The 25,874-nt window shown below is 25.4% G+C and overlaps 1 protein-coding gene across 1 annotated transcript in view; it reads right to left on the minus strand.

Annotated features, from left to right (window-relative positions):
- LOC101235213 (transcription factor IIIA) overlaps positions 1-25,874 on the minus strand; it is a 59,502-nt gene that overhangs the window by 25,696 nt on the left and 7,932 nt on the right. The window contains exons 2-6 of the mRNA XM_065811462.1: positions 6,702-6,802; positions 6,538-6,625; positions 5,615-5,697; positions 2,711-2,790; positions 305-391 (exon numbers count right to left, since the gene is read on the minus strand). Of these exons, the coding sequence (XP_065667534.1) occupies positions 305-391; positions 2,711-2,790; positions 5,615-5,697; positions 6,538-6,625; positions 6,702-6,802 (439 nt within the window). The remainder of the gene's footprint in view (positions 1-304; positions 392-2,710; positions 2,791-5,614; positions 5,698-6,537; positions 6,626-6,701; positions 6,803-25,874) is intronic.

A 25,874-nucleotide genomic window follows, 5' to 3' on the forward strand; every position in this document is an offset into this window, starting at 1 on the left:
GCCAAGGCCAAAACGTTTAAGGCCAAGGTAAAAAAGTTCAAGACCAAAGACAAGGTCAACAGTTTCACAGCCAAGATCAAAACCAAGGCCTTAATTTTTGGCCTTAAGAGAAGGCCAAGTCCAAGACCAAGGCCAAGAACTAACAACTCTACCTAGTATCACTTTATTGTAAATACAAATTTCACAGGTGAGAGCAGACTTTCTTTATTTAATCAAAAAAATAAATTTCCAGACTCATTGTAAAAGTATATATTTTTATTACACTTATATAAAGATATATTGTATTTTTTTTCTTTCTACATACCATTATTTTTGCATACTGCCATATGTTGCCTGCATTCAGACCATAAATTGAACTTCATTGAGCAATCTTTTACAACACATGAATATTCTAAAAATTAATGCAGATTGATATTATAACTAAAATCCAATAACTCTGAAACACAAACCATGAGAGACAATGATGCACAAACCATCTATTAGTCTGTCGAAATATGAACATTAAACATTAATATATATTTCACAATACTCCTATAGAAATCAAATCTTCAATTAATTCTTCAATCAATAACAATCAAATAAATAACTTTAAAACACAAAGTCTCTTCAAGAAAAAAAACAAGCTTAATGTAATACTATCAGATACAAAATAAAAGCATATAGTATTTATATTATCATAAACGACATTTAAATAATAAAAGTTTTAAAAAATATTTTTAAAAAGTACTTTATTATATTATATACTATATTAAATGCAATATAAAAAAAAAAGAAAAAAAATTATTCACTTTAAAAAAAAAAACCCACATCTTTTATGTTTATGACCAAAATTTTGTATTAAAACAATTTTAACAAAAATCTAGAATATGCAAAATATCATCAAAATTTCAGTAAAAAATGTACAATTTTAAAAAAGGTTTTCAAGTGTACAATTTAAAAAAAGGTTTTTATGTGTATAATTTTGAAAAAGGTTTTTATGTGTACAATTTAAAAAAAAGTTTTTATATGTACAATTTTAAAAAAGGTTTTTAAGTGTAAAACTGAAAATTGCTAACTTAATAAAAAAAACTACAGCCAAATAAAAAAATCATACAGTTTAAAAATAATGTCAAATATATAAAATTCATTAAAAACTAGTTTGAGTAGGGGTCTCCCCTTTTGCCTTGATGGTCTCAGCTAGATGATTTAGCATTGAGTTTACCAAATTCTGATCATCTTTTGTTGCTATAGTATCCCAAACATTCATTGTAACTTCTTTCATCTAAATGTTTGGTCACAAATTTTTCTCCTTAAAATATACTATAAATATTTTATAAAATTCATGTCCAGATTTTAAAATGGTCATTCCAAAACATTAAAGCTATTTGTATCAAAGTATAGCATTGTTTTCTTAGGAATATAAAATTGTTTTCCATTCTCATTTTTATAGTAGATGGTCCCAAGTTTTCTTTGAGAATTTCACAATACATCTGAACACGCATTAAGTCATCAATTAAAACAAACTTTTCCACTACTTTCCGACTCATTTGCCACAATTACAGGACTCCATCAACCTGAGGTTACAGATTGACTCATCCGACCACAAAAATTTTTTCTAATACAATATCAGTATTTTTTCATACTTTTTTACAAACTCCAACCTATGTTATTTTTATTTTGCAGTTAAAATAGGTTTTTTTTGAACTTCTCTACATCTAAAACCTTGTTTTTTAATACAACTTCTTATTGTTTAAGGTGTTACTGTGATGTTGAGGTGTTACAGTGATGTTGAGTTGTCACTGTGATGTTAAGGTGTCACTGTGATGTTGTGATCTACTTGAACTTTTAATGCTCGTTTTGCTGTTAAAATAGATTTTTTTCTCATTAATGATTATACTGCAACCAATCACACTGGTAATCTAGCATTTTTATCTTCTCCCACCTTTACTTACTAGCAATGGTTCCAATCAGGTCATGTTTCTTAATGATTAAAAATATGATGGTTAAAGAAATTCCAATTTCTTTTTTGATCTGGTTTTCAAACCAACTACAAGACCTTATTGATAGAAAGACAAATATCTTTTACTATTTTGATTATAACATTAAAATCATAAAATCATTATAACATCTTAACTTAAAACATTATGACTAAAAAATCTTTAAAAATGTTTATATTAGCTATTCTTAAAACTTTATTAAAAATTTATTTTTATTAGCTACTTTGGAATTTTATCACTTTAACTTTATTTAATTTACTCGTTGTACACAAAAATAATGACATATTTTGTTAACATCTGATTATTTTTATGCATTCAATTTTATACATCATTTGATCAATTCTCTAAAATTCAATGGGTTTGAAAACTTATTTATTTAACAATACACAAATAGATTTTCAAAACAATACTAGATAAAATATCTAGAAAAAAATTTCAAATTAAACTGGGTTTTAAAGCTGTACCATTATTGGGAGATAACTGAAAGACTTACATAGCCATTACTAAAAAAATACAAGGAAAAACTTATAAACAGAGTCAAGAAAATACAGCATTCATCATTCAGGTATGAGAAAATGTAACACAGGTTTACACCATCCCATTAGATCAAAAAGCCTAAGGCTAGTCAGCATAAATTTTCTGCTTACCCCTAAAGCTTTTGCCTAGAAGGACAACCTATTTTTAATATCTGAACTATACTAATAATAATAGTTATATATTGCCTATAATTTTACCTTTATTTGCATGCATTTTTGTGTGATGTTTTAATTTAATGCCTTCAGTAAATACTTGACCACAACCTGGAAACTGACAGCTAAAAATAAAAAGTATGAAACAAGAACTTATATCAAAAAATGTAAAAATTGCTGCATTTTAAACTTCTTTGTTTTCCTCCTTTTATTTTTTTGTTTTATATTATTTATACCAATATATATATATATATATATATATATATATATATATATATATATATATATATATATATATATATATATATATATATATATATACATGTATACATACATACATACATACATGCATGCATGCATGTATGTATGTATGTATGCATGTATGTATGCATGTATGTACTAACATGTTCTGAACCCAAAATACAGTATAAATATATATAGTATATTATAGTAGTATGTGTTAAAATTATAAGCAATTTTATATTTATAATTTAATGAGGATGATTAGTGCTTCTTAAAAAGGTCTTTAAAATGTCATTTTATCTTGTTCCAAAACCTTTCCTAGTAAAAATTTAGTTCAAACACTATACAAGGATTATCCCGGTTATATTTTTAAAATCTGGAAAGTTTTTCCTCAAAATATCTAGAAAATATTTTTAAGAAACATCCAGAAAAACCAGTAAATAAAAATGCATTTAGTGTAACTAAGAATATCCCATTTGTTTGAAAAGAAATGTATTATTTGTACGAACTAATTGTTATATTTAATGTGTGCATAATATTGACATTATTTGCACAAGAAAAATGTTAAATATTTTAATTTTTCAAATTACTAAATAGTGGTGTAGTGCTGTTAAGTAATAAATTTATGAGATCCGGTTGGCAAGATTGCGCGTTCAAATCCTCCATTGAGAATTTTTTTTTTCGAAGAAGATTTATGCTTTTTAACTATTATTGTTGTTTATCTTTTTTTTTTCTTTTAGGTTTCATAGAATATGTGCATAAATCGACTGTTATAGTCAAAGTCACAGTGGAGTGCACATACATCGACTGACTAGGGGCAGGCACAGTGGAATGTACATACATGGACTGAGGGTTTAGGTTTTAGCAGGCTTTCTTTTATATAAATATAAAGTATTACAATACTTATTTAAATAGAATTTATTAATCAATATAATTTATACAAAAAAAGTTATTAAAATAAATTAACTAGATTTTAAGGTGAAATAGTCAAAATAATTAATAATCAATCTAGGCATTGAAATAAGAAAAAAATAGTTGTACACACCTACAAATAATGCCTAACCTAACTAATTATAGCGTTAAGTATATATTAAATATAGCAATTGATAAATGATACCTTTACTGTTTTAATTTTTTGATGAAAAAACTATATTTTTAACTTGTGTTTGCAAAAAATTTGTTGAATATCCGAAAAAAAATTTGTTGAAGACATATCCAGAATTTTGGAAATATCCAAAAAAAGAAAATCCCTGACTATACTAACAATTTTTTCCCTTAACCTGTTTAAAAAGCTCTGTTATTACTTCTGTCTATCATACTAATACATATATACAAACTAATAAAAAAGTCTGTTATTACTTCTGTCTATCATACTAATACATATATACAAACTAATAAAAAGGTCTGTTATTACTTCTGTTTATCATACTAATACATATATACAAACTAATAAAAAGGTCTTTATTACTTCTGTCTATCATACTAATACATATATACAAACTAATAAAAAAGTCTGTTATTACTTCTGTCTATCATACTAATACATATATACAAACTAATAAAAAGGTCTGTTATTACTTCTGTTTATCATACTAATACATATATAGAAACTAATAAAAAGGTCTTTATTACTTCTGTCTATCATACTAATACATATATACAAACTAATAAAAAGGGTTAGTTCTAAAATAATTTTAGAAAGATTCATGGTAACTATTTAATTAACTTTTTATAATTTATGATTTATAATTTTTATTAACTTTAGTTTTATAATTTATTTATTAGCTATTATAATAGTTTAACACTAACTATAAATTATTGTTAAAAATTTTCGAAAGAGGGTTTTAAAAATCAATTAGTACAGATAGAATACAATTGACCAGACCTTTAGTTCATTTATAGATGTTAGTACTATTATTTTTAGTAAGCTAATATTAGCTTTGTCTTTGTTAGATTTATTTGTGGAAAGCTGTTCCTTGATGAAACTTATGTATCATCTAAATATAATACCCAGTTCATGTTTCACTTGTACATAGATCTTCTACTTATATATAGATATATTCAATTTATAAGTAGAAGATCCTACTTGATGATCAAAAACTCTGAAGCTTAAACTTAAACAAGACACTAGTTTCAAGAAAAACTTCCACCATGGTAAACAATTAGGAGCTATTGTTATTGATTACAACCATTAATAAGATAGAAGATATCCAATAATATATTTATGCTTTGAAATTATTTTTTAAAAATTAACAACTATTTAAGATATCTAATGGTATATTATGCCTTGAAATTATTTTTTTTTAATTAACGACTTACCTTAAGTTATCATAATTTCATATTAGATCCTAACTTATTAGATTTTATATTTCATTAAAATTTGCTGCTCAAAAAATATATTTTAATGAAATATGCTTAATTTTTGAAAGCTTGAAAAAAAATTTAAAAAATTTTATTTATCTTTTAACAGTTACTATCTCATGTCAACCTACTGGAAAAGTAAAAATAAGTTTTAATGAAAACGTCTAAAAAAAGTAGTGCATTATTGCTACCAAAATAAATTTAATAATTGTGATCTTCACTTACCCTACTGAAATATAAATTTAAATATAAAATTTGAATTAAAAATAATTTAATAATTTATAAAAAATTAAAAATTATAAAAATATTTTGGTAATAATAAAAAAATTCAAAAGCATAACAAACCAAAAGCGCTTTGCTTCGTGTTCTAATAGCATGTGTTCTTTGTAGAGTTTGTTTTTCTTAAATTCTTTATCACAATTTTTACACTGAAAAAAAATAACTTTTTTACAAACTAAACAATTATTTTCACAAGAGACAAGTGCTGTCACATGCATTGCCTGACTATGCATATAATGTTTTGCTTTGACAACATAGCCATGGCATCTTTGCATGTTTGATAAATAGTTTATTTTAGAAATGGGCTGAAAAAGCCAAACTAAATTGAAGAGAAAATTAAAAAAAACACATCGTAAATTTCAACAAGATACAAAATCTTAACGAAAGAAAAAAGATGTAAAACTAAAAACCTGAAGAAATAAAACCATAAAAATATAGTTTTAACTCAAAAGCATTCTACTTAACAGAGTCATTCTTTTTATGAGCGTATAAACAATAAATCCATAGTAGAAATATGTGCTAGAAAGGGTTTAAATATAATAATTTCATATCCATTTAACTGATCTTTTTTTTTTGATGTTTTACAAAGTTTTGAAGTTTTTAAATATAGAAGTTTCAAAGTAATAAGGTTTAGATTAAATAACTTTAATAACTTCGATCTTTTCAAAAGTCTATTAAGTGAAATACTTTTAATTAAAAAAAAACATTTATGTTATTTTTCAAGTTTTATTTTTACAAGTTCAACTTTTTTTTGTTTTACTAATTGTTAAGATTTATTTTCTTTATTCAGGTTATGGATTGTTTTTACCATTTTGGTTTAAGCATCGCACTTTTAAAACACCTAATTTGTCAAAAACATGCAAAGAGCTGTGGACAAGTTTTCAAAACAAAACAAAAATATAAATTAAACACACATTTAATGTGAAACACTGGTATACTTAAGTACATCAGTTTGACTTTTATCTTTTTATAACTGACAAACATCATACCTTGAAACTATCTAAATGAGTTCTTTTGATATGTCTTTTCAAATTCCATTGAGTCATACAGGCAACTGTGCAGCCATCATAATCACATCTATCAAGAATTATTTTTAATTATTGGTTATTTCAAAAACCTAAAAAAGTATTATCAATATTTTTTAAAAACTCACTTATAGGTTTTAGTAGTACTATGTGTTTCAATGTGTCGTTTCAAGTGACAATTAGTACGAAAAGCTTTATCACAGCCATTAATAGTGCATTTATATGGTCTCTAAATGATGAAAAACCTTTTATAATTGAAAATATCAATTTAAAATATATAAAATTAATAATTTAATTTATATAATATAAAAATATTTATAAAAAATATCAATCAAGTTGGTCATCATAAACATGTTAATTTAATCAAAAATTATTATCTTATAATAACATTTATAAATATTTAAAATTATTCTAGCATATATTACTATTACATTAACAGATGTCCTTTTTGCCCTCAACCTGTTTGGTTGAAGGCAAAAAGGGCACTATTCCTCACACAGATCCAAAAAAAAGGAGACACTATTCTTCACACAGATCCATTATCAGTATTGTCTTTTCTGTAAAAAGATGAAGAAAATAACCAAGTGACTTTTATGTCTTAATTAAATCAGATACTGTCAACCTTTAGAAAATTGTGGAACAGATAGAAAACGAAAGACTATTAATGGACATTAAAATTAGAATTAGTAAAAATAATTGGGATTGATGTTTTTATAAAGATTCATGGTAACTATTTAATTAACTTTTTATAATTTATGATTTATAATTTTTATTAACTTTAGTTTTATAATTTATTTATTAGCTATTATAATAGTTTAACACTAACTATAAATTATTGTTAAAAATTTTCGAAAGAGGGTTTTAAAAATCAATTAGTACAGGTAGAATACAATTGACCAGACCTTTAGTTCATTTATAGATGTTAGTACTTGGTTATAGAAGAAAATAACCAAGTGACTTTTATGTCTTAGTTAAATCAGATACTGTCAACCTTTAGAAAATTGTGGAACAGATAGAAAACGAAAGACTATTAATGGACATTAAAATTAGAATTAGTAAAAATAATTGGGATTGATGTTTTGTAATAGAAAGATCTTATAAATCTAACAGGAGTAAAATAACTATTGAAAAAATTATTAATTGTGATAGTGACTTTATTTTATCTCTAAAGACAATGAAATTGCTTTCTGTTATTATTTGTGTAATAAAAAGTACAAGTTTCGGTCAGCATTACAACAATTAAAGTTGTTATAAAAAATGAATTTAAAAGACAAAATATTTTTTCAAAATTATGAAAACTTTTATTTATTTACTTTATTATTTATTTTAATATTTTATTTATTTTTTATTATATTATTATTATATTATAATATTTTATTTATTATTTTATTTATTTATAAATATTTTATTTATTTACTTAGTTATGATAATTGTAGAAAAAAATCATTAAAAAAAAAAAAAGAATTTAGATAAAAATGTTTGAACAACATTTATTAATTGGCATCTTAAGAACATTTCTTTCTTTTCAAAATAAAAACTTTTTTTAAAGAGTTTAAAGAGTGAAATTGATGTAATATTTTTTTAAGAAAAATTTCTTGAGAACAAAAATACTATAATTAAAAAAATAGTTTAAATATTATACATATAGTATTGTAAAATCGACATTAATTAAAAAACTCTTCTTAAAACTTTTTTAGTTAATTGTTTTTATCAAATTAAAAAATGTTTCAACTAAAAATTTTAAAACAAATTATATTGATAAAATCAAGGTTTAATAAACATGAGATAAAAATAATAAAGAAAAAGATTTTCTTATGAGTCTATTGATGAAACAGTGTAAAATGAAAAAAAATTGATATATATATATATATATATATAAATATATATATATATATATATATATATATATATATATATATATATATATATATATATATATATATATATATGTATATATATATATATATATATATATATATATATATATATATATATATATATATATATATATATATATATATATATATATATATATATATATATATATATATTAGTAGAAAATCACTTAACTAAATTTTTTTCCATTTGACACTGTGTTTCATCAACAAAGATTCATCAGAAAATCTGATGAATCTTTGAATCAGATGAATCAGATTTTCTGATGAATCTTTGTTGATGAAACACAGTGTCAAATGGAAAAAAAATTTAGTTAAGTGATTTTCTACTAATATATAATTGCTCTGTTCTTTTAAGAACATTGAGCACTCTATTGTGTAGAATACTTTTTAAAGTTGTTTAAATATATATATATATATATATATACATATATATATATATATATATATATATATATATATATATATATATATATATATATATATATATAAATGTATATATATATATATATATATATATATATATATATATATATATATATATATATATATATATATATATATACATATATATATATATATATATATATACATATATATATATATATATATATATATATATATATGTATATATATATATAGGCCTCGGTGGGAATAAATGAGTGCGAGAGTGGAGATAGGCTCTCCTAAAATGAACATGGTGAGCCATGCAATCAGCTCCTTTCAACAGCTTTTTACAAAAGCTTTTGGTTTATGTGCGAGCTATCTGTTTATTCCTTAAAAAAAGATTTTATGATTTTATACTTGTTTCATATCCTTGTAAGAATAATATTACAAAAATATATAAATAACAAGTGTTATGTATTCAGAGTTGGATTACAGAAAAAAAAACACTCACAAACATTTATTATTTCCATAAGAACGTTCATACTGTGTATAACATAATATCAAGTAATTTCGTGTTGAAATATAACTATCTGAATATCTAATTTAGTATTCCATATATTTTGGAATGATCTAAACCAGTAAATCAGTTAGCAAACAATTTTTTGTAGCATATATAACCTGGAAAACATAACTGGCAAATTCTTTAATCATTTGTTGCTTTGATTTTTATAAAATCTATTGTTGTGTTGCTAAGCTTTAAATTTGCTTATAAAATCTATTGTTCTGCACTAAACGAAAATGTTTTGGGTCAATCATGATGGCAACTGACTTTTAAAAGAATATTTGGAATATTAAGGTTTTGTCTAATTTGTTTTTATGCATACATATTTTTTTTAAACGTCTATACTTTGAGGTAATGCAATGAATTAACATTAAGGAAAGCATACTTTTGAATACGAAACTGATAATATGTACATATTTATCACATTTTGGTTAGAATAATATACTTGTAACTTTTTTTTAAATGACATAAAAACATTAGAAAAATTTTTTTTTCAAATTTTTTTAAATGAAAAAAAAAAATGGTAACAAGCAACTTAAAATTAAAGCGGGTGACCAATATTAGCCAAACGATTACTTTGGGCTGCCAATCTTGCTTTGTTTAGTTATGAAGAAACAGGACTGATTTCTTGATTTTATTTGTTATAAAAACTTTTGTTATGATTGTTATGAATGTATTTTTACACTTAATTTATCATTGTGATTTAAATTATACAAGACTTCTAATATTGCAATTTGACAAACCAAACAATACTTTACTATTTAAACAACATTTTATAATTGATTCAAAATAAGAAATAAATTGAACTTGGCACCTTTTGAAAGTGTAGAGATAAGTAATCAGAAGGTGTAGAATTTCCAAAACTAAAGAAGAGAGTGTAATATACATTAAATGTAACAGTAAATGCTAACTTAATTAAAAAGCTGACTACCAATATTTGGAGTCAGATAAAAATATTTCTGCTGTTATCAACATAACTTGCAACTTTTAAAAGCTTAGTCTGCTTTTGGCTAAACCTATTCAGCATGAATATGATGTTGAAAAGATAATTTACCAGTTCAAATTATAATAACCTGACTGTGGTTTCTGCACACAGTGGGGCAAAATTGCTTTAAAACTGGAAAATTGACCAAAATGAAAAGAAACTTGACAAAATTGTTTTCAGTGGTAATGTATGAAAGAGATTTTTATCTATCTTCTGCACTTTTTTTTTGACTCAAAAGTGACCTTTAACCCTACAGAACCCATTGATTAGTGCAGCTCCATTTTTAAAAAAATTATTCACTCAAACAAGTAATTTTTACTACTTCGTTTTTTGTTTTTTTTTTAAACAAAACCACAGTTAGTTTAAAGTTGCAAACTTTTTTTGTATATATATATATATATGTATATATATATATATATATATATATATATATATATATATATATATATATATATATATATATATATATATATATATATATATATATATATATATATATATATATATATATGTAGAATTGTTACAATAATAAGTAATAATATTATGTTTTGATTTTTACGCATTGGAACAGAATTATTCATGCGGATGGAATAATCTACAATTCCATCGGCCTGAAATATTTTGTCCCAATGCTAAAAACTACAAGTTAAATGTATTTTTAATTTCAATTTTTTGTTTTTTTTGATTTTTAGTTAAGCTAAATCAATGGTATTCGTGTCATTTTGAACTCAGAAAGAACATTTCTAACAGCGATAATTTAAAAACGCATTCTTGTTTTGAGTTTTGTGCAAGAACTGGAATAATTCAGTCAACTGGAATAATCTACCACATATCCTTAGAGTTATCATATGTATATATATTTTTAAAATCTGAATGGAACAGTAGAAAATAGCACGTTTTATCATCATGTCCTTTTATTCTTTAATATTATACAAAAGTATAATATTAAAAAATGGAAATTTTTAATATCATTATTTAGTATAAACAATATTATTAATGAATAATAGCCCTTTAAAAAAAGAGCATTCAAAATATGTTATTCAAAATTTATTATTAAAATATTTTATACATTAAACTTTTTTTGAATTTTCTTTTTAAACGCAAGCTTTTGATTTTCTTATTTTTCGCTTATTTCGATATTTTACTTTTTTTGCTTAATGTTTTTAAAAAAATATTAACTTGAAATTACTTGAAAATACTTTGTTCTATGTCTAATATTAGTATAAAATTATTTAAAATTCTATGAAATTATTTTTCTTATATCTAACAAGTGCCCTTAAAAGAAGATGTAACTTAAAAATTTAAAACTAAAAAAATTGTTGTTTTTTTTCCAGTTTCGAAGCTATTCTGCCCCACTGTGAAGCATTCCAAAAATTTAAGGTTTGAATACTTTAGAAAACAAAAAAAAATTTAGCCAGGTAAGAAGTGACTGGGGCCCTTGCTAAATATGGGGTTTTTTACAACCCTGACCCCAATTAAACAATAATCTAGCAGGGGGTATTAGCAGAGGCTAAGATATATTTTATATATATATATATATATATATATATATATATATATATATATATATATATATATATATATATATATATATATATAAAATTTATTATTTATTACTATATATTAGTTAAATTTACTATTGCTCTGTTCTTTAAGAACATTGAGCACTCTATTTGTAGAATACACTAACATAATTTTTTTTTAAATGAAAATAAATATAAAATACTGACAATAACAGCACTGGAAATAATCATTGTCAACATTGATCGGCTGATATAAAAAATATTGAAAAATAGACAAATTGTTTTCCAAATAATCAAATTTAATTTTTGTATTCAACTTTATGCATTACGCTTTTTGTGTTTGTGCAATATATTATGAAGGTTTCATTGAAATAAAGTCTAATCTACAAAAAAGGCTGATTTGAAAATTAAAAAAATTTAAGAATTATCCTTTAGTAAAATATAATATTATTTTTTTAACTTTTCTCTTAATAAACCTTTTTACTACTCAGTATAGCCTTTAGATCAAATTTTTTTCAAATAATACTTATTATTTAAAAATTGAAACAAAGTAGTTTACAAACAAAACAAAAAAATTAACTAAATTTAATATACGTATACAGTTAACTCCCGATATTTCGAACCTCTAAGTGACCAAGAAATTTGTTCAAGTTAAAGAATGTTCAAGTTATCAGGAGCATAATTCTTAAATAAAGATTCAACTGGGATTCAAAATTAACAGACGGTTAACAGTTTAGTAGATATCAAGGCTGACATTATTTTAAAGGGTTTGAATATATTGGATGAGATTAAAAGGGATTTTATGAACGATCTTAGAAGGAAACGAAGGGAGAAAAACAGAACTAGGACATGGTTTGAGGCTAAGTACCAAAACTGGTTAGATGGCGATGTCAATCCTGTAGAGAATATTCAACCTTCAAATCCACCTGTTAATCCTGGTAATTAAGTAAAAATATATGTATATAATAATCATTTAACGTTATATGTCTTCTAAGCAAATGTAATGTTGTCAACACCAATATTTTAATGTTATATTTATTTTATCAATATTTAAATGTTTACAGTTTTCTTCAACATGAATGGATTGGAAGTCATATGAAATTATGCATCCTCAAAAGTATTATGTTTTAGATTTCAAAGACAACAAAAACCACTCATTTTGAGCAAGACTGTATAATAATTATTCAAATTCTTTTAAAGGTTAGAGTATAAAAAAATTGTATTAAGATATCAAGTGCCATGATTAGTATGATATGTGTAAAAATGAGTGTATATCCCACCTCCGGCAACTCCTACCCAAGAAATTATAACTGAGTGTCTAATCATAAAAATATTATGCTCTTCTAGAAAGAATTCAATAAATTTTTTTAATGCCTCATTAATTTTCAGGACGAGGTAGACCTACAGTATAATTTTCTTGAGGATCATACTACACAAAGAAAAGAAAATTGGAAGAACTATGCAGCCAAAAGTTCACAGATAAGCTGTTATCTGCTGCTATGATGCATCTCAAGATGGATGGAACGTATTGCACATAAAAGATGTACAGGTATTGCAGGAAATACTCAGTAGTAAAGATGATGGAGTAGTACAGCATGGTGGTTGCTATAGTAATAATGAAGCACTTGCTCTGTTATTACAATGCAAATTATCCAAGAATGATTATCAAATTTTGCGCAATGATGTATCCCTTATAGCAAGATGTATCCCTTATATAGTTCAGTTTGAGAGGCAAATGAGTACTGCATCCCTGCCTCTGGAATGCAAGTAGAGGACTACTTAGCTGAGGTAGGACTTCAAGATATATTAAACCATACGACAAAAAGGATATTGGAAATTGCCAATACTTGTCCTCCAAATACCAAACTTTTACTAATTAGCAAAGTTTGATTTGATGGCAGTACAGGACTATTTGTTTACAAACAGAAAACTGAAGATTGTACTCATGAAGATTCTTCTGTTAAGGAAAGTCTATTCCTGACTGAGGAAAATTTATTCCTGACCTGAGGAAAGTCTATTACTGGTACCATTTTAACTGTCTGTAGCTGCTACATCTGAAGTTCTATGGGTTAATGAGAAAACTTCACCAATTTTGTACTGTAGACCATTACGTTTTAGATATATTAAAGAGAACAAAGATGTTCTTGTTCAGGAGCTAAATCATATCAAAAGACAGGAGCTTCAGCTCACTCTTGTTGAAAATATTTTTATTGAACATCAACTAGAAATGACCATGTTGGATGACAAAGTAACAACAGTCTTCAGTGATGTAACTGATTCAACTCTTTGTTGTTCTATTTATGGGACAACTCCAAGTGAAATTAATAATCTATATACTATTTATGAGTAAAAGCAACACACTTAGTAAATCTAACTTTTCCTGTGGAATGTCTACTCTTCATGCATGATTAGATGTATGGAGTGTCTTCTCCACATCTCATACAGAATAGGTTTTGAGAAATGGCAAATTAGGGGAGATAAAAATAAATTGAAGATGAATGAGAAGAAAATGTTGGTTCAGCAAGGATTAAAGGAGAAGATTGGTTTGGTAGTGGATGTTCCTAGATCTGTCGGATCTGGAACTTCCAACTATGGTAATACAGCAAGACGTCTTTTCAGGGTATGTTTTTTAATAAAAATCTAACCTTTCCTTATAAGTTTTCTAATTTAAGCAAAACGATGTATGATCTATAAAATATTTATAAATAAAAATATTTTCAGGATTATTCTGTTTTTGCCGAAGTGTTGGGTATGTACGAGGAACTAGCCAAACGTTTGTACATCATACTATGCATTGTTTCATGTATGGAAGAGGTAAATCCTAAGGCTCTAGATATCTATTGCAAGGAGATAGCTCAACACTTTGTTTATTTATACCCCTGGTATTATATGCCACAGGGATTACACAAACTGTTAATACACTCTCACTAGATAAATTGTAACAATAGCTTACCTATTGCTATGCTTTCTGAGGAAGCACAGGAAAGCAGAATCAAAGATATAAAAAAACTTCAGAGAATTCTTTACACCTAAATTTTCTAGAAAAAAAAAAGCAGCAAGCAGATCCAGTGATCAGCTTGCTGCGAAGCAGAAAAAAAGAGGAATTGCTTCTTCCCGAAAAAGTTAAACTTTTACTTGTAGAAAACTTGTAACTTGTATGAACTTGTTTTGTTTATATGATTTCACAATTCAAAACATTTTTATTTTTTTTATATGGGATGCTATTTAAATGTTCTTGCCCCTTAAAAACAATCTCGTTACAATAGCACAAATTGGATTTATCTGTTGTTACAGATTCAACACTTTCAGATGTTGCATTAACTCCAAACTTAAGTATCTTTATGCTAATGTCAAATGATAATATATTCCAAAAAAATGTGGTGATTGGAGCCTGGGAACAAAAATACCCTAAAATGTTATTCCCCTTACCCAACAGTGAGGGTAATGAGTTAATTAATGAATTTGTTAATTATATTATACTAAATTTGACTTCATTAACATGTTTTAAATTTCATGGAATAATACTTTAGATTTTAAAAGTTATGACTAAATAAATTTTAAACCCTCCCTAAAGTGAGGAGGTTGTAAATTTTATATGTTTATATCTTTTCATCTCAAATTTCTTAAATTTATATAATATCTTAAATTTCACAGAAAGATTATTCTGTGAAATTTAAAACCTGCAAATTTAGTTAAATTTAGTATAAAATTGTAACAAAAATTAAATCATTAACTAATTGCCCTCACTTTTGGGGTAAGGGGAATATCTTTTTGGGGTATTTTTTCTCGCAAGTTCCAATCACTGGAATTTTTTGCAGAAGGTTATTATTTGACATAACCATAAACATACTTAAGTTTGGAGTTTGCACAAAGTCTGAAAATGTCAAATCTGCGAAACCAAAAAATCAAAATTGCCCCACTAAGCAGCCTGTCATTCAGAGTAGTCATAGCCTAATTTTGATGTCAGGAATGGATTCCCTGACCCCAAAAACATATGATTAGATGTATAATATGATTATATTTAGACATTTTCTATTTTTGCTAATTTTTGTTATATTCTGGCCCACTGTGCAAAGTTAGAATAGGTGAAACAAAAGTTTTTTTTATTATCAGAAACTGTAAAATTTAATAAATTTTTTCCAAATTGATTTACCCATTGATCAATTAGATGTTTTTTTTCAGAATTCAGGAAAATAGTTAAACTTTAGCTCTGTTACTTGAACCAGAACACAACAACAGTAGTTTGACATTTCATAATTATAATTAATTTATCTATAATTATAAAAAACTCACAATCTAAAACATCAAATCATAAATTTAAAAATTAGATAATTAAAAAATAGGAAGTAGGTCTTCAGATTTAGAAAAACAAACTTTGTTGCTTGTTGCCCTGATTACCCAAGATGCATTTTGCGAACTACAAAAAGATCAATTGTAACTTTTATTTAGTTTTGTTATTTTTTGGTTCCTTGGATACTGATTTCTATGATAATTTTGTACTTCCTTAGAAAAAATCTGTTATGATCTCAAATTGTGTTTATTTCACCTATCAAAAACATTTGGTTTTTTTATCAGTATTTTTGCTTATTTAATACAACTTTTGCACCTTGTTTATACAGTAAACAAAAGATTGTTATGGCCCCAAAACTTCGTCTATTCCAACAAATAAAAAACATTAGCTAACTTATTATTTTGACTAACTGTTTTTCAAGGTTTTGTAATTTTTTTCATTAAGTTTGCCTAGCAATTCTTGCTGATCTAATTTGATTGGTCAGAATTAATATTGGGAGATCATAATAAAATTTAAAGGGATCCCAAACTTCTGAGACATGTTGTGCTCATGTTAAAGAGAATGATAAAAAAAATGTTGGGGCTAAATTTTTTTGATTAAAACAAAAGAATAAATGCATAATAAAAAAACTAACTTTTTTCTGTTCTGTTGTAGGCCTAAAAAAATTAAGGAAAATAACAACTGGTCAACGGTCAATGACCGCCTAAAATGACTAAAAATACTATTCTAACCTCTCAAAATAAATTCTTGCCGGTCATTGTAGACTGGTTGAAAAAAAAATTCAGAGATTTAAAAGCAAGGTTTGACAAATAATCAGGATGTTATTTGGAAAATACATATAAAAAATTTTCATAAAATTAATTAAATTTTGCTACTTTAATTGATAGCGATTCGTTAAAGCAAAAGTTTGAAAGCAGAAGTTAAGAATTCTTTCTTTAACCCTTTAATTCTTCAATAATATTTTTATCTTTGTTTTAAAAATGTTCGATTAAATTTACTTTTTATCAATATAATTCAATAACTACAAATTAATAACTTATCAATAACTTATACCAATATTATTCAATAAATAAAAATTGATAATTTATTAATAATTTTATATTATAAATTCTACTACTTAAAATATATTCAAGTATAAATTAAATTTATCATTGTTGAAACTTTTATCTAATAATTATTGCATATTAATAGAAACCAGTAATTTTTCTGATTTAAAAACCCTGAACTCATTAATTCGCTTCGTTGACAAATGTATTATACACGGCATACCTATGTTTATTAACTTTTTCATTTATTTAAATTAATTTCACTTTACAGATGGGGAAAATTCTTTTTTCCTAAATGATTGAAGTTCTTATTTCATTACTACATTAATGAAAAAATGTTATATTATTTTAATAATAATAATATAATAATAAATTATGTATTTAACTATGAACATTTTTTCTTTCATCTGCACTGATCAATTTGTTTTATTTTTCTCTATATCTTTTTATTTATTTTCTTGTATGTTTTGCTTAAAATTGCAAACAAATGAATGAATAATATAGATAAATTAAAAATTACTAATTGTGTACTGGCACTTTTTTTTTTATAAAAAGATTATTTAAAAAATATATATATATATTTAGTAAAAATATCATTTATGTAATATTAATAATTTTTATAATAGTGTTTCATTAAACAATCACCTTCTTAGTATTAAATATACAGTTTAAATCTGCAAACAAGAGTTAATAACATTAATAATTTGTTTCTCTGCGCAGCGGCCTTATTCTTCAAGGTTCGTGTTTCGGAGTTATAGAGTTGAGAGAGGGTTATAACCACAATTATGTAGCCTACTCGTCTGTAGTGGCCTTCTCAGCCTTGGGGAGGTGAATTAACAAAAAAAAAAATAAAAAAAAAAAAAAACTAATTAACATTAGCGGTTTTTGAAATGACTTTAATGTGCAAGAGATATAAAATGTGAACTAGTTTTTCTTCTTTAACTTCAGAGATTAAAGTTCTAACTTCATTATTATTCGAAATTATTTCTCTAGTAGCTTTTCCCACCATTTGTGAAGTCTTTGCAATGAAATGAACTATTTTTAAATAAATTAAAAATTATCTATTGCCTTTATGCGCTTTTAAAAAAAACTTTGATTTTATTTAAATTTTTATAATTGAAACAATACGAATTTGTTACTCTTCATGCATTAACTAATTTTTGTATTTATAAAGTTTAGTCAAGAACACAGTTCAGAAATTTAGGGTTTAAGTTTACTATCCAAGTACCCCAAAAAGGTTAATAGTTATAGTAAATGGGACATCTGGACACTTCATTTTCATATTTAGAAAAATCTGGGAGGTATCACATTTTTAGAAAATTGACATTGAAAATCTGCTAAAAATCATTATTTTCGCATTTAAAAAAACTAAATATACTGATAGAAAGTTGAAGTTTTTTTAAAAAAATGTCCATATACTAACTTTTTAAGGTCTTTAATTTAATATTTTTACATAAATATCATTAGAATACTCAAAGTAGGTCAAAAAAACATTTTTTAATAAAAATATACATTTTTGACTATGCATTTTTATTTTATTATAGATACCTAATATATTAAATCTATGGCTCCTCTGCTTTCTAACGAGAGTACAGAATATCCTTTTCAAAGAGATTATGTACTTTTTCAAAAGATCATCTGTTGTTTCTGCCTTGAAAAAAACAACAAATGCATTTCAGTTGATACAAATTTGGAAGGTCTCGTTCAAGTTTTCTGTAAACCTGAGTTTTCACTGAAAGTATTTTCCTACCCTACAGGATTATGCTTAGGTTGTAGGAAAAACTTATATCTCTGTAAGGCTGGTAAAACTATTGCAGGCACAATTACTCTAAAATAGAAAAATGCTGATTTGTCTAGCTTGCAAACTTCTAGAGATTGCTCAATATTATGCAGTATACACAGGCAGAAATAGATTTTTAAATAAAAGTATGAAAAAGGGAACTAGCTCGGTACTCGGAAAAATGTTAAGAGAAAGATTCCTTATAATGACGTAGAAGCTTTGGTAAATACCTTAGGACTTAGTCAGTTTAAGTCTAATGAGATGTTAAAAACTTTGAGGAGAAGTGGTGTTAAGTTTGAGTCGAACATGGAGAAAACCTTGGATGAAAAAAGAAAACTACTTTCCTACTTATATGTCACTGAAATATTAGACTTTCAAGAAAAGGAAAAAAGTAATGACTATGCTACATTGAAGAGAGACTTGGTATATATTGAAGATATTACAACATATCTGGAATTTGTAATGAAATATTGAGGACAGGTTCTACAAAACACATTTGTAAAGGTTGGGATGGATTAAATATTTATATTCTAATAATCGTCTTTTTAAAAATCTCTTTTTGAAAACATTATTTTTACATATTTATATACAAATATATGTGTGTGTATTTAGATATATACACATTTATAGGTGGTTGATCATTGAAAGTAATAGTAAATCTGTTTGGTCTAACTAAGGACCGGGCAGAAGATAGCAGTCATTTGTTTTAGCTTATTGTGAAATGGCAAGTGAGAATCATTCTAACATGACAAGGATTGTGGAAAGATTGAGTTGCATTAATGCAAGTATTCGTTGGCTTCTGACACGAAGATAATCAACATATTGCTAAGAATTTTGGTGTGTTTTTTTTTAAATAATTTTAAGATAACATATTAGGTAAAAACTATGTTAGGAAAAGGCGTTTTTTATACCCAACAATATATTTATAAATTGAATTATATAAAATTGTGGGCTCATGGATAACATATTAGGTAAAAGATAACATATTAGGTAAAAACTATTTTAGGAAAAGGTGTTTTTTATACCCAACAATATATTTATAAATTGAATTATATAAAATTGTGGGCTCATGGAGGAAAGTATGCCTGGAGTGAAGGTTCTCCTGAACTATTTTCTGGAGAGTTAAGAACGTTTCAATCTTTGAATGATTACTATGAACTGTATTCAACTTCAGGATCTCCTATGAAAAGAATGAAAGAATATAAGGTATAAATAAATAAGTATACTGTATCATCACAAATTTATCATTTTAAAAAAGATAAAAAATTATTATTTCTATATATTTAGAATGTCATTAATCCCTGTCTTGTCTAGAAGACAAATCCCTAAATATAATAAGAGAAGTTCCATTACCAGAACTTTACATTTTAATGGGATTTGTTAACCATGTGGCAGAATTTATAATGCAACTTTGGTCTGGATTTATAGATTGGGTCAAGAGCATTGAATGCCTTCGAAAAGGTTATCATGAAAGAACATTTGAAGGAAACACGTGTAGAGAAATACTTAAAAGTTGCGACAAACTTGAGGTGATAATGCCTGTTGAACTGTATCCTCTCTTAGAAACAATGAGAAAGTTTAATAAGGTTGTTCATGGCGTCTTTGGCTATAAACTTGACCCAAACTACTCAATTTTAATTAAAAGTTTTACAAAAAGTTATAAAGATGCGCAAGACTATTGCAGAGAGGTAACCATTGTATTCTATAACCTTTGCATTAGAAACTAAGTTATTGATAAACCTATTTACAGTAAATTTTTTTTAACTTTTAGGTAAACAGCTCACGGTTACCTGGAAAGTACATGCAGTAACTGCACATCTGGAAACATTTGTTGATTTGAGTGGCCTTTCCCTTGGGCAGTTTAATGAGCAGACATCTGAACCGTGCCATTCCAAAATGAAAAGTGTAATAAACAGGTTTGCAGTTTTGCAGTACAGCAACAAACATAAGGAAAGAAGCAAAAGAATTACTGAAGTGTTCAGTTCAATTAACTTATAAGTTATTGAACATACATCAATTGTACATCAAAAAACAAACATTATTGAAATCTTAAATTAAAAAAATTTGTAAATTCATTCAAAAATACATCAGAAATATTAGTTATTATTAGAAATTTTAATTAGAAATATTAAACAATCTTTAAAATATTTTATTTAGTATTTATTATACTAATATTATTTATATATTAGGTTATTAGGCTATGCATACAATACTACTATTCTACTAAATTACTTATATACTATCAATATGTTCTACTTTACTAAGCATACTATTTTCCTAAATTAATTCTAGCATATCTAACCTTTTTTTGCCAACTTAGAGCAATCTATGAGCTGTCTAATGATGTTGATATGTAAATAAAAAATTAAAGAGCAAAAAAACTTGGAATATAAAGTTATTTTATATTATCTTTACTATTCTGTCAGTATATTTAGTTTATTTAAATACGAAAATAATGATTTTTTAGCAGATTTTCAATGTCAATTTTCTTAAAATGTAATACCTCCTATTTTAAATATGAAAATGAAGTGTCCACTTACTATAATTATTAACATTTTTAGGGTACTTGGATAGTAAACTTAAACCCTAAATTTCTGAACTGTGAGAAGAACTATTACTAAGATTTAATCAAAAAAATTTTAAGATTTAAACGATAAAAAAAAAATTTTTTTGACCGTCCAAAAAAAAAATTAGCCTTCATCATCAATCATTTCCTTGAGTTAGCTGGTCGAATTGACTGTTCGCATTTGATTCCTTATTTTCTACGCTGATTTTAATTAACTCAAAACTTATTTTCTAATGTTATTTACAAAATAAACATAACATTTCTTGGCTAATATTAGTGATGTACCGATTAATCGGCATCGGCATCGGCTTAATCGGCCACTTTTTGTACAATCGGAATCGGTATCGGCATCGGCCTTTTTTTATTAATTTACCGATATGCATTACCGATGGCATTTTAATACTCTTATCCTGCATTTTGATAATAATTAAATAATAAATAATCTAAACTTTATGCATCGCTTAGAATTTTTAGAAAAATTGTTTATTTTGACTTAGTTTACAGGCAAGTTTATTTATTCTTAAAATAATGTTTATAAGCTTTAATTTAACAGCTGGATGTAATTATACTTTTATTACTATAATGTTGTTTTTAGTATAATTTTATTTTGTATTGTTTTATTGTTATACTTAAAAGTAACTTATTTAAGCATTGTTATCTATATGTATTCAAGTATTGCTATCTATATTTTTAAATGATTGTTATTTAGATATCTAAATTACTAATTAGGTAATTAAGTTGCAGAATCAAATATATATTTAGAATGGCAGCAGCTTTGTTTGGAAAAGATATTCCAATAAAATCACGCAGCTGGGTGTGGAAATATTTTACTATTTCTCCTGAAGATGCTTCAATTGCAATATGTAGCCTATGTAAAATGAAGATTACAAGAGGTAACAAAGAAAAAACATCTAAGTCTTTTAACACAACAAATATGTTGTCTCATGTTAATACAAAACATAAAGAAATAGCATGCAAAGAGTTGAAACTTAATGAAGAAGAAAACAAAAGAAAAGCAGAAAGTGAACAAAACGTATTCAAGAAAATCAAGTCAACTCATACAAGTTGCTCAAAACAGTCTCAACAAACTTTGTTTCAAACAATTGAGAGAAAAAAGCCCTGGGATATTAATGATCACAGGTCTAAATTAATTAGTAAATATATTGCAGAAATGATTGCAGTTGATATTCAACCTTTTTCTATAGTAGAAGACATCGGATTTCAAAGATTGTTAAACCATTTATGTCCTAACTATTGCATTCCAAGTAGAAAATACATTAAAAACTCTGTTTTTCAAAATATATACAACAAGGTCAGACAAAAGGTCCAAAAAGAAATAAATGATGCTTCATATATTTCATTTACAACTGATGGATGGGCATCTACCAACGGAAAATGCTCATTTCTTAGCCTGACAGCTCATTGGTTAACTAATGAATTTCATCAAAAATCAGCAATTCTTCGAGTTTGTCAACTCAATGTATCGCATACTGCCAAAAATATAAGTGAAGCAATTCAAAGTTCTATGAATGACTTTCTTATTCCAAATTCAAAGGTACATTTAGTTGCTAGAGACAATGCAGCTAATATGGTAGCTGGCATAAGAGAGGCAGGTTACAACAGTTTGCCGTGTTTTTTACACACTTTGCAACTTGTGTTGAATGATGCTGTATTTGCCCAGATATACATTAAAAATATATCAACAACTTGTAAAAACATAGTAACCCATTTTAATCATTCGCCATCTTCTTTTGAAGCTTATCAAAAATATCAAACTAGTTATCAAGTGCCAGAAAATAGGTTCAAACAAGACATAACAACAAGATGGAATAGTCAATATTTTATGTTTGAAAGAATTTTTGAACAGAAGCGTGCTTTGATCCCATTTTGTTGTGATAATGACAACTCTAAACTAAAGTCACTGGAAAACAATGAATGGATTATTTTAGAAAAATTACTACGACTATTAAAAATGTTTAATGATATAACAAATTTGTTAAGTGAGCGTGAAGCAATTGCATCTGCTATAATTCCAACTATACAAGTTATAAAAACCATGCTGGTTCAAGCTGAAAAGTCTCCCTTGTTTTTAGGATTAGGGACAACTTTAAAAGAATGTAAAAAATCAGCGAATGAAAGATTTGAAAAATATCTCAATGACAAAAATCTCATTTTAGCCACATTTTTAGATCCGAGGTATAAAAATAACTTTTTTCCAAATGAAGAAGCTGATAGTTATTTTGAAAATATTATTAAATGGCTTGTAGATTGCTCAAAAAGTCTTCAACAAAAAGATCATATGGAATTTGAACCTGAGGTCAGTTTGTCATCAAGTACAATAAATCTAGATTTCGATTTTTCAAAATGCTTTGAAAATTTTGTTAAAAATAAAAACAATTTAATCGAAAACAAATCAATATCTGAAGTTCTGCAAGAAACAGAAAACAAGCATTATTTAAAATTGAAAAATGAAGTTTTAATTTATTTGAGCCAAGACATTATCATGCAACAAGATAGCCCTATAGTATGGTGGAGAGCAAATAGAAATAACTTCAAGCAATTAGCTCCAATAGCTCAGAAGTATTTATCATGCCCTCCATCTTCTGTTGAAAGTGAACGGTTGTTCAGTTGTGGAGGACAAGTTTACTCTTCAAGACGAAATAGGTTAACTCCAGAAACAGGAGAAATGCTTATGTTTTTACATTACAATATTCGTATACACAATTTTAAATACTAAACATTGTGATAACTGCTATTGATGCTTTCTTCAGTTATTATTTTATTATTTTTTTTGGTATTTCATTTTGAATTCTCTTATTTTATTTTGAGAATATATATATATATATATATATATATATATATATATATATATATATATATATATATATATATATATATATAGAGAGAGAGAGGTTTTTTTTTATTTGCTTTTTATAAAGAGATTAAAAGTAAACTGCTTATCATAATATTTTCTTTTTAAAATTGAAATAAAATACGTTCCTCTAAAATTGTATTTATTTTTTTGAAAGCTTTCTTTTCATAGTAAAAAAGATAAGAAATGTATATTTTTTTAACTGAGTTTTTCTAACATCTTTTAAAGTAATTGTTTGGCTCTGATTTGGGTCCAAGTATTTGTTTACCAGTACGGATTCCATGAAAAAATTTACAAGATTTATAGTTCTATGGCTTTATATCTTCAAAACTTTAGTAATTAGTTAATTCATCGGTATCGGCATCGGTATCGGCCTTTTCCTATCCATCGGCATCGGTATCGGCATCGGCCAAAAAAGTGTTATCGGTACATCACTAGCTAATATATATATGATAGATATATATAAATATAAATATATATATATATATATATATATATATATATATATATATATATATATATATATATATATATATATCAGTCTTCTTCATTTGAAATTTAATGCCAACTCACGAAAAAGCACTTGCCGGGTGGTCATTTTTTATGTTGACGTGCACCTTTTAAAAAATTCATTTTTTTCAGCTATTTAAATTAAAATAAAAACTAAATTAAATTCAAAATGAAGTAATTAAAAAATACAGGCAAAATGAGCATTTAATTTGAATTCCAAATAAAATAAATAATTATTTAAATTGTAAATAAAATGATTATATTAAGAACGGCAAAACAAACATTTTTTTAAATTCTAAATATAATAATTCATATATAAAAGTGATTTCACGATTTTTTAATAAAGTATTTAATGAACAATAAAGATTTGTTGCAATTTTAAAAAAAGCTTTTTTTCTTCTCTTTTTTATGCACTTGCCAATTTGAGGGCATGTCGCTGAGCGCGAAACCGCTGGCTAAACGAAGATGACTGATATATATACACGATTTGATCACCGCTGTAAATATCTTAAAAGTTAAACTTTTAAAAAATGCACTGAAAAATTATATCTAGACTTCTAAATAAAGAGTTTTAAGAAAAATCTTTAGAGAAAAAAAATCTTAACAAAAAAATGTATAAATTGAACTAAAAAGAAAATAAAACTTAACTAAATTAATACTTTCAAAAATAATAATTTAAATCAAGTTTTTAAAGAGATTCCTAAGTGCTGAGGCAAGTTAGGTTTATTTTGTAAATAAACATTAGAAAATACATTTCAAGTTAATTTTAGTTTTGGTAATAAAATTACCAAAACAAACTATTTATTGAGATATTAACAAAAAACTTTTGTTGTTTTGCCATTATAACTTCGATTAAGAGGTTAATATTAACTCCATGAATCTAC

The sequence above is a fragment of the Hydra vulgaris genome, chromosome 12, assembly GCF_038396675.1.
Source record: "Hydra vulgaris chromosome 12, alternate assembly HydraT2T_AEP".
NCBI lineage: Eukaryota > Metazoa > Cnidaria > Hydrozoa > Anthoathecata > Hydridae > Hydra > Hydra vulgaris.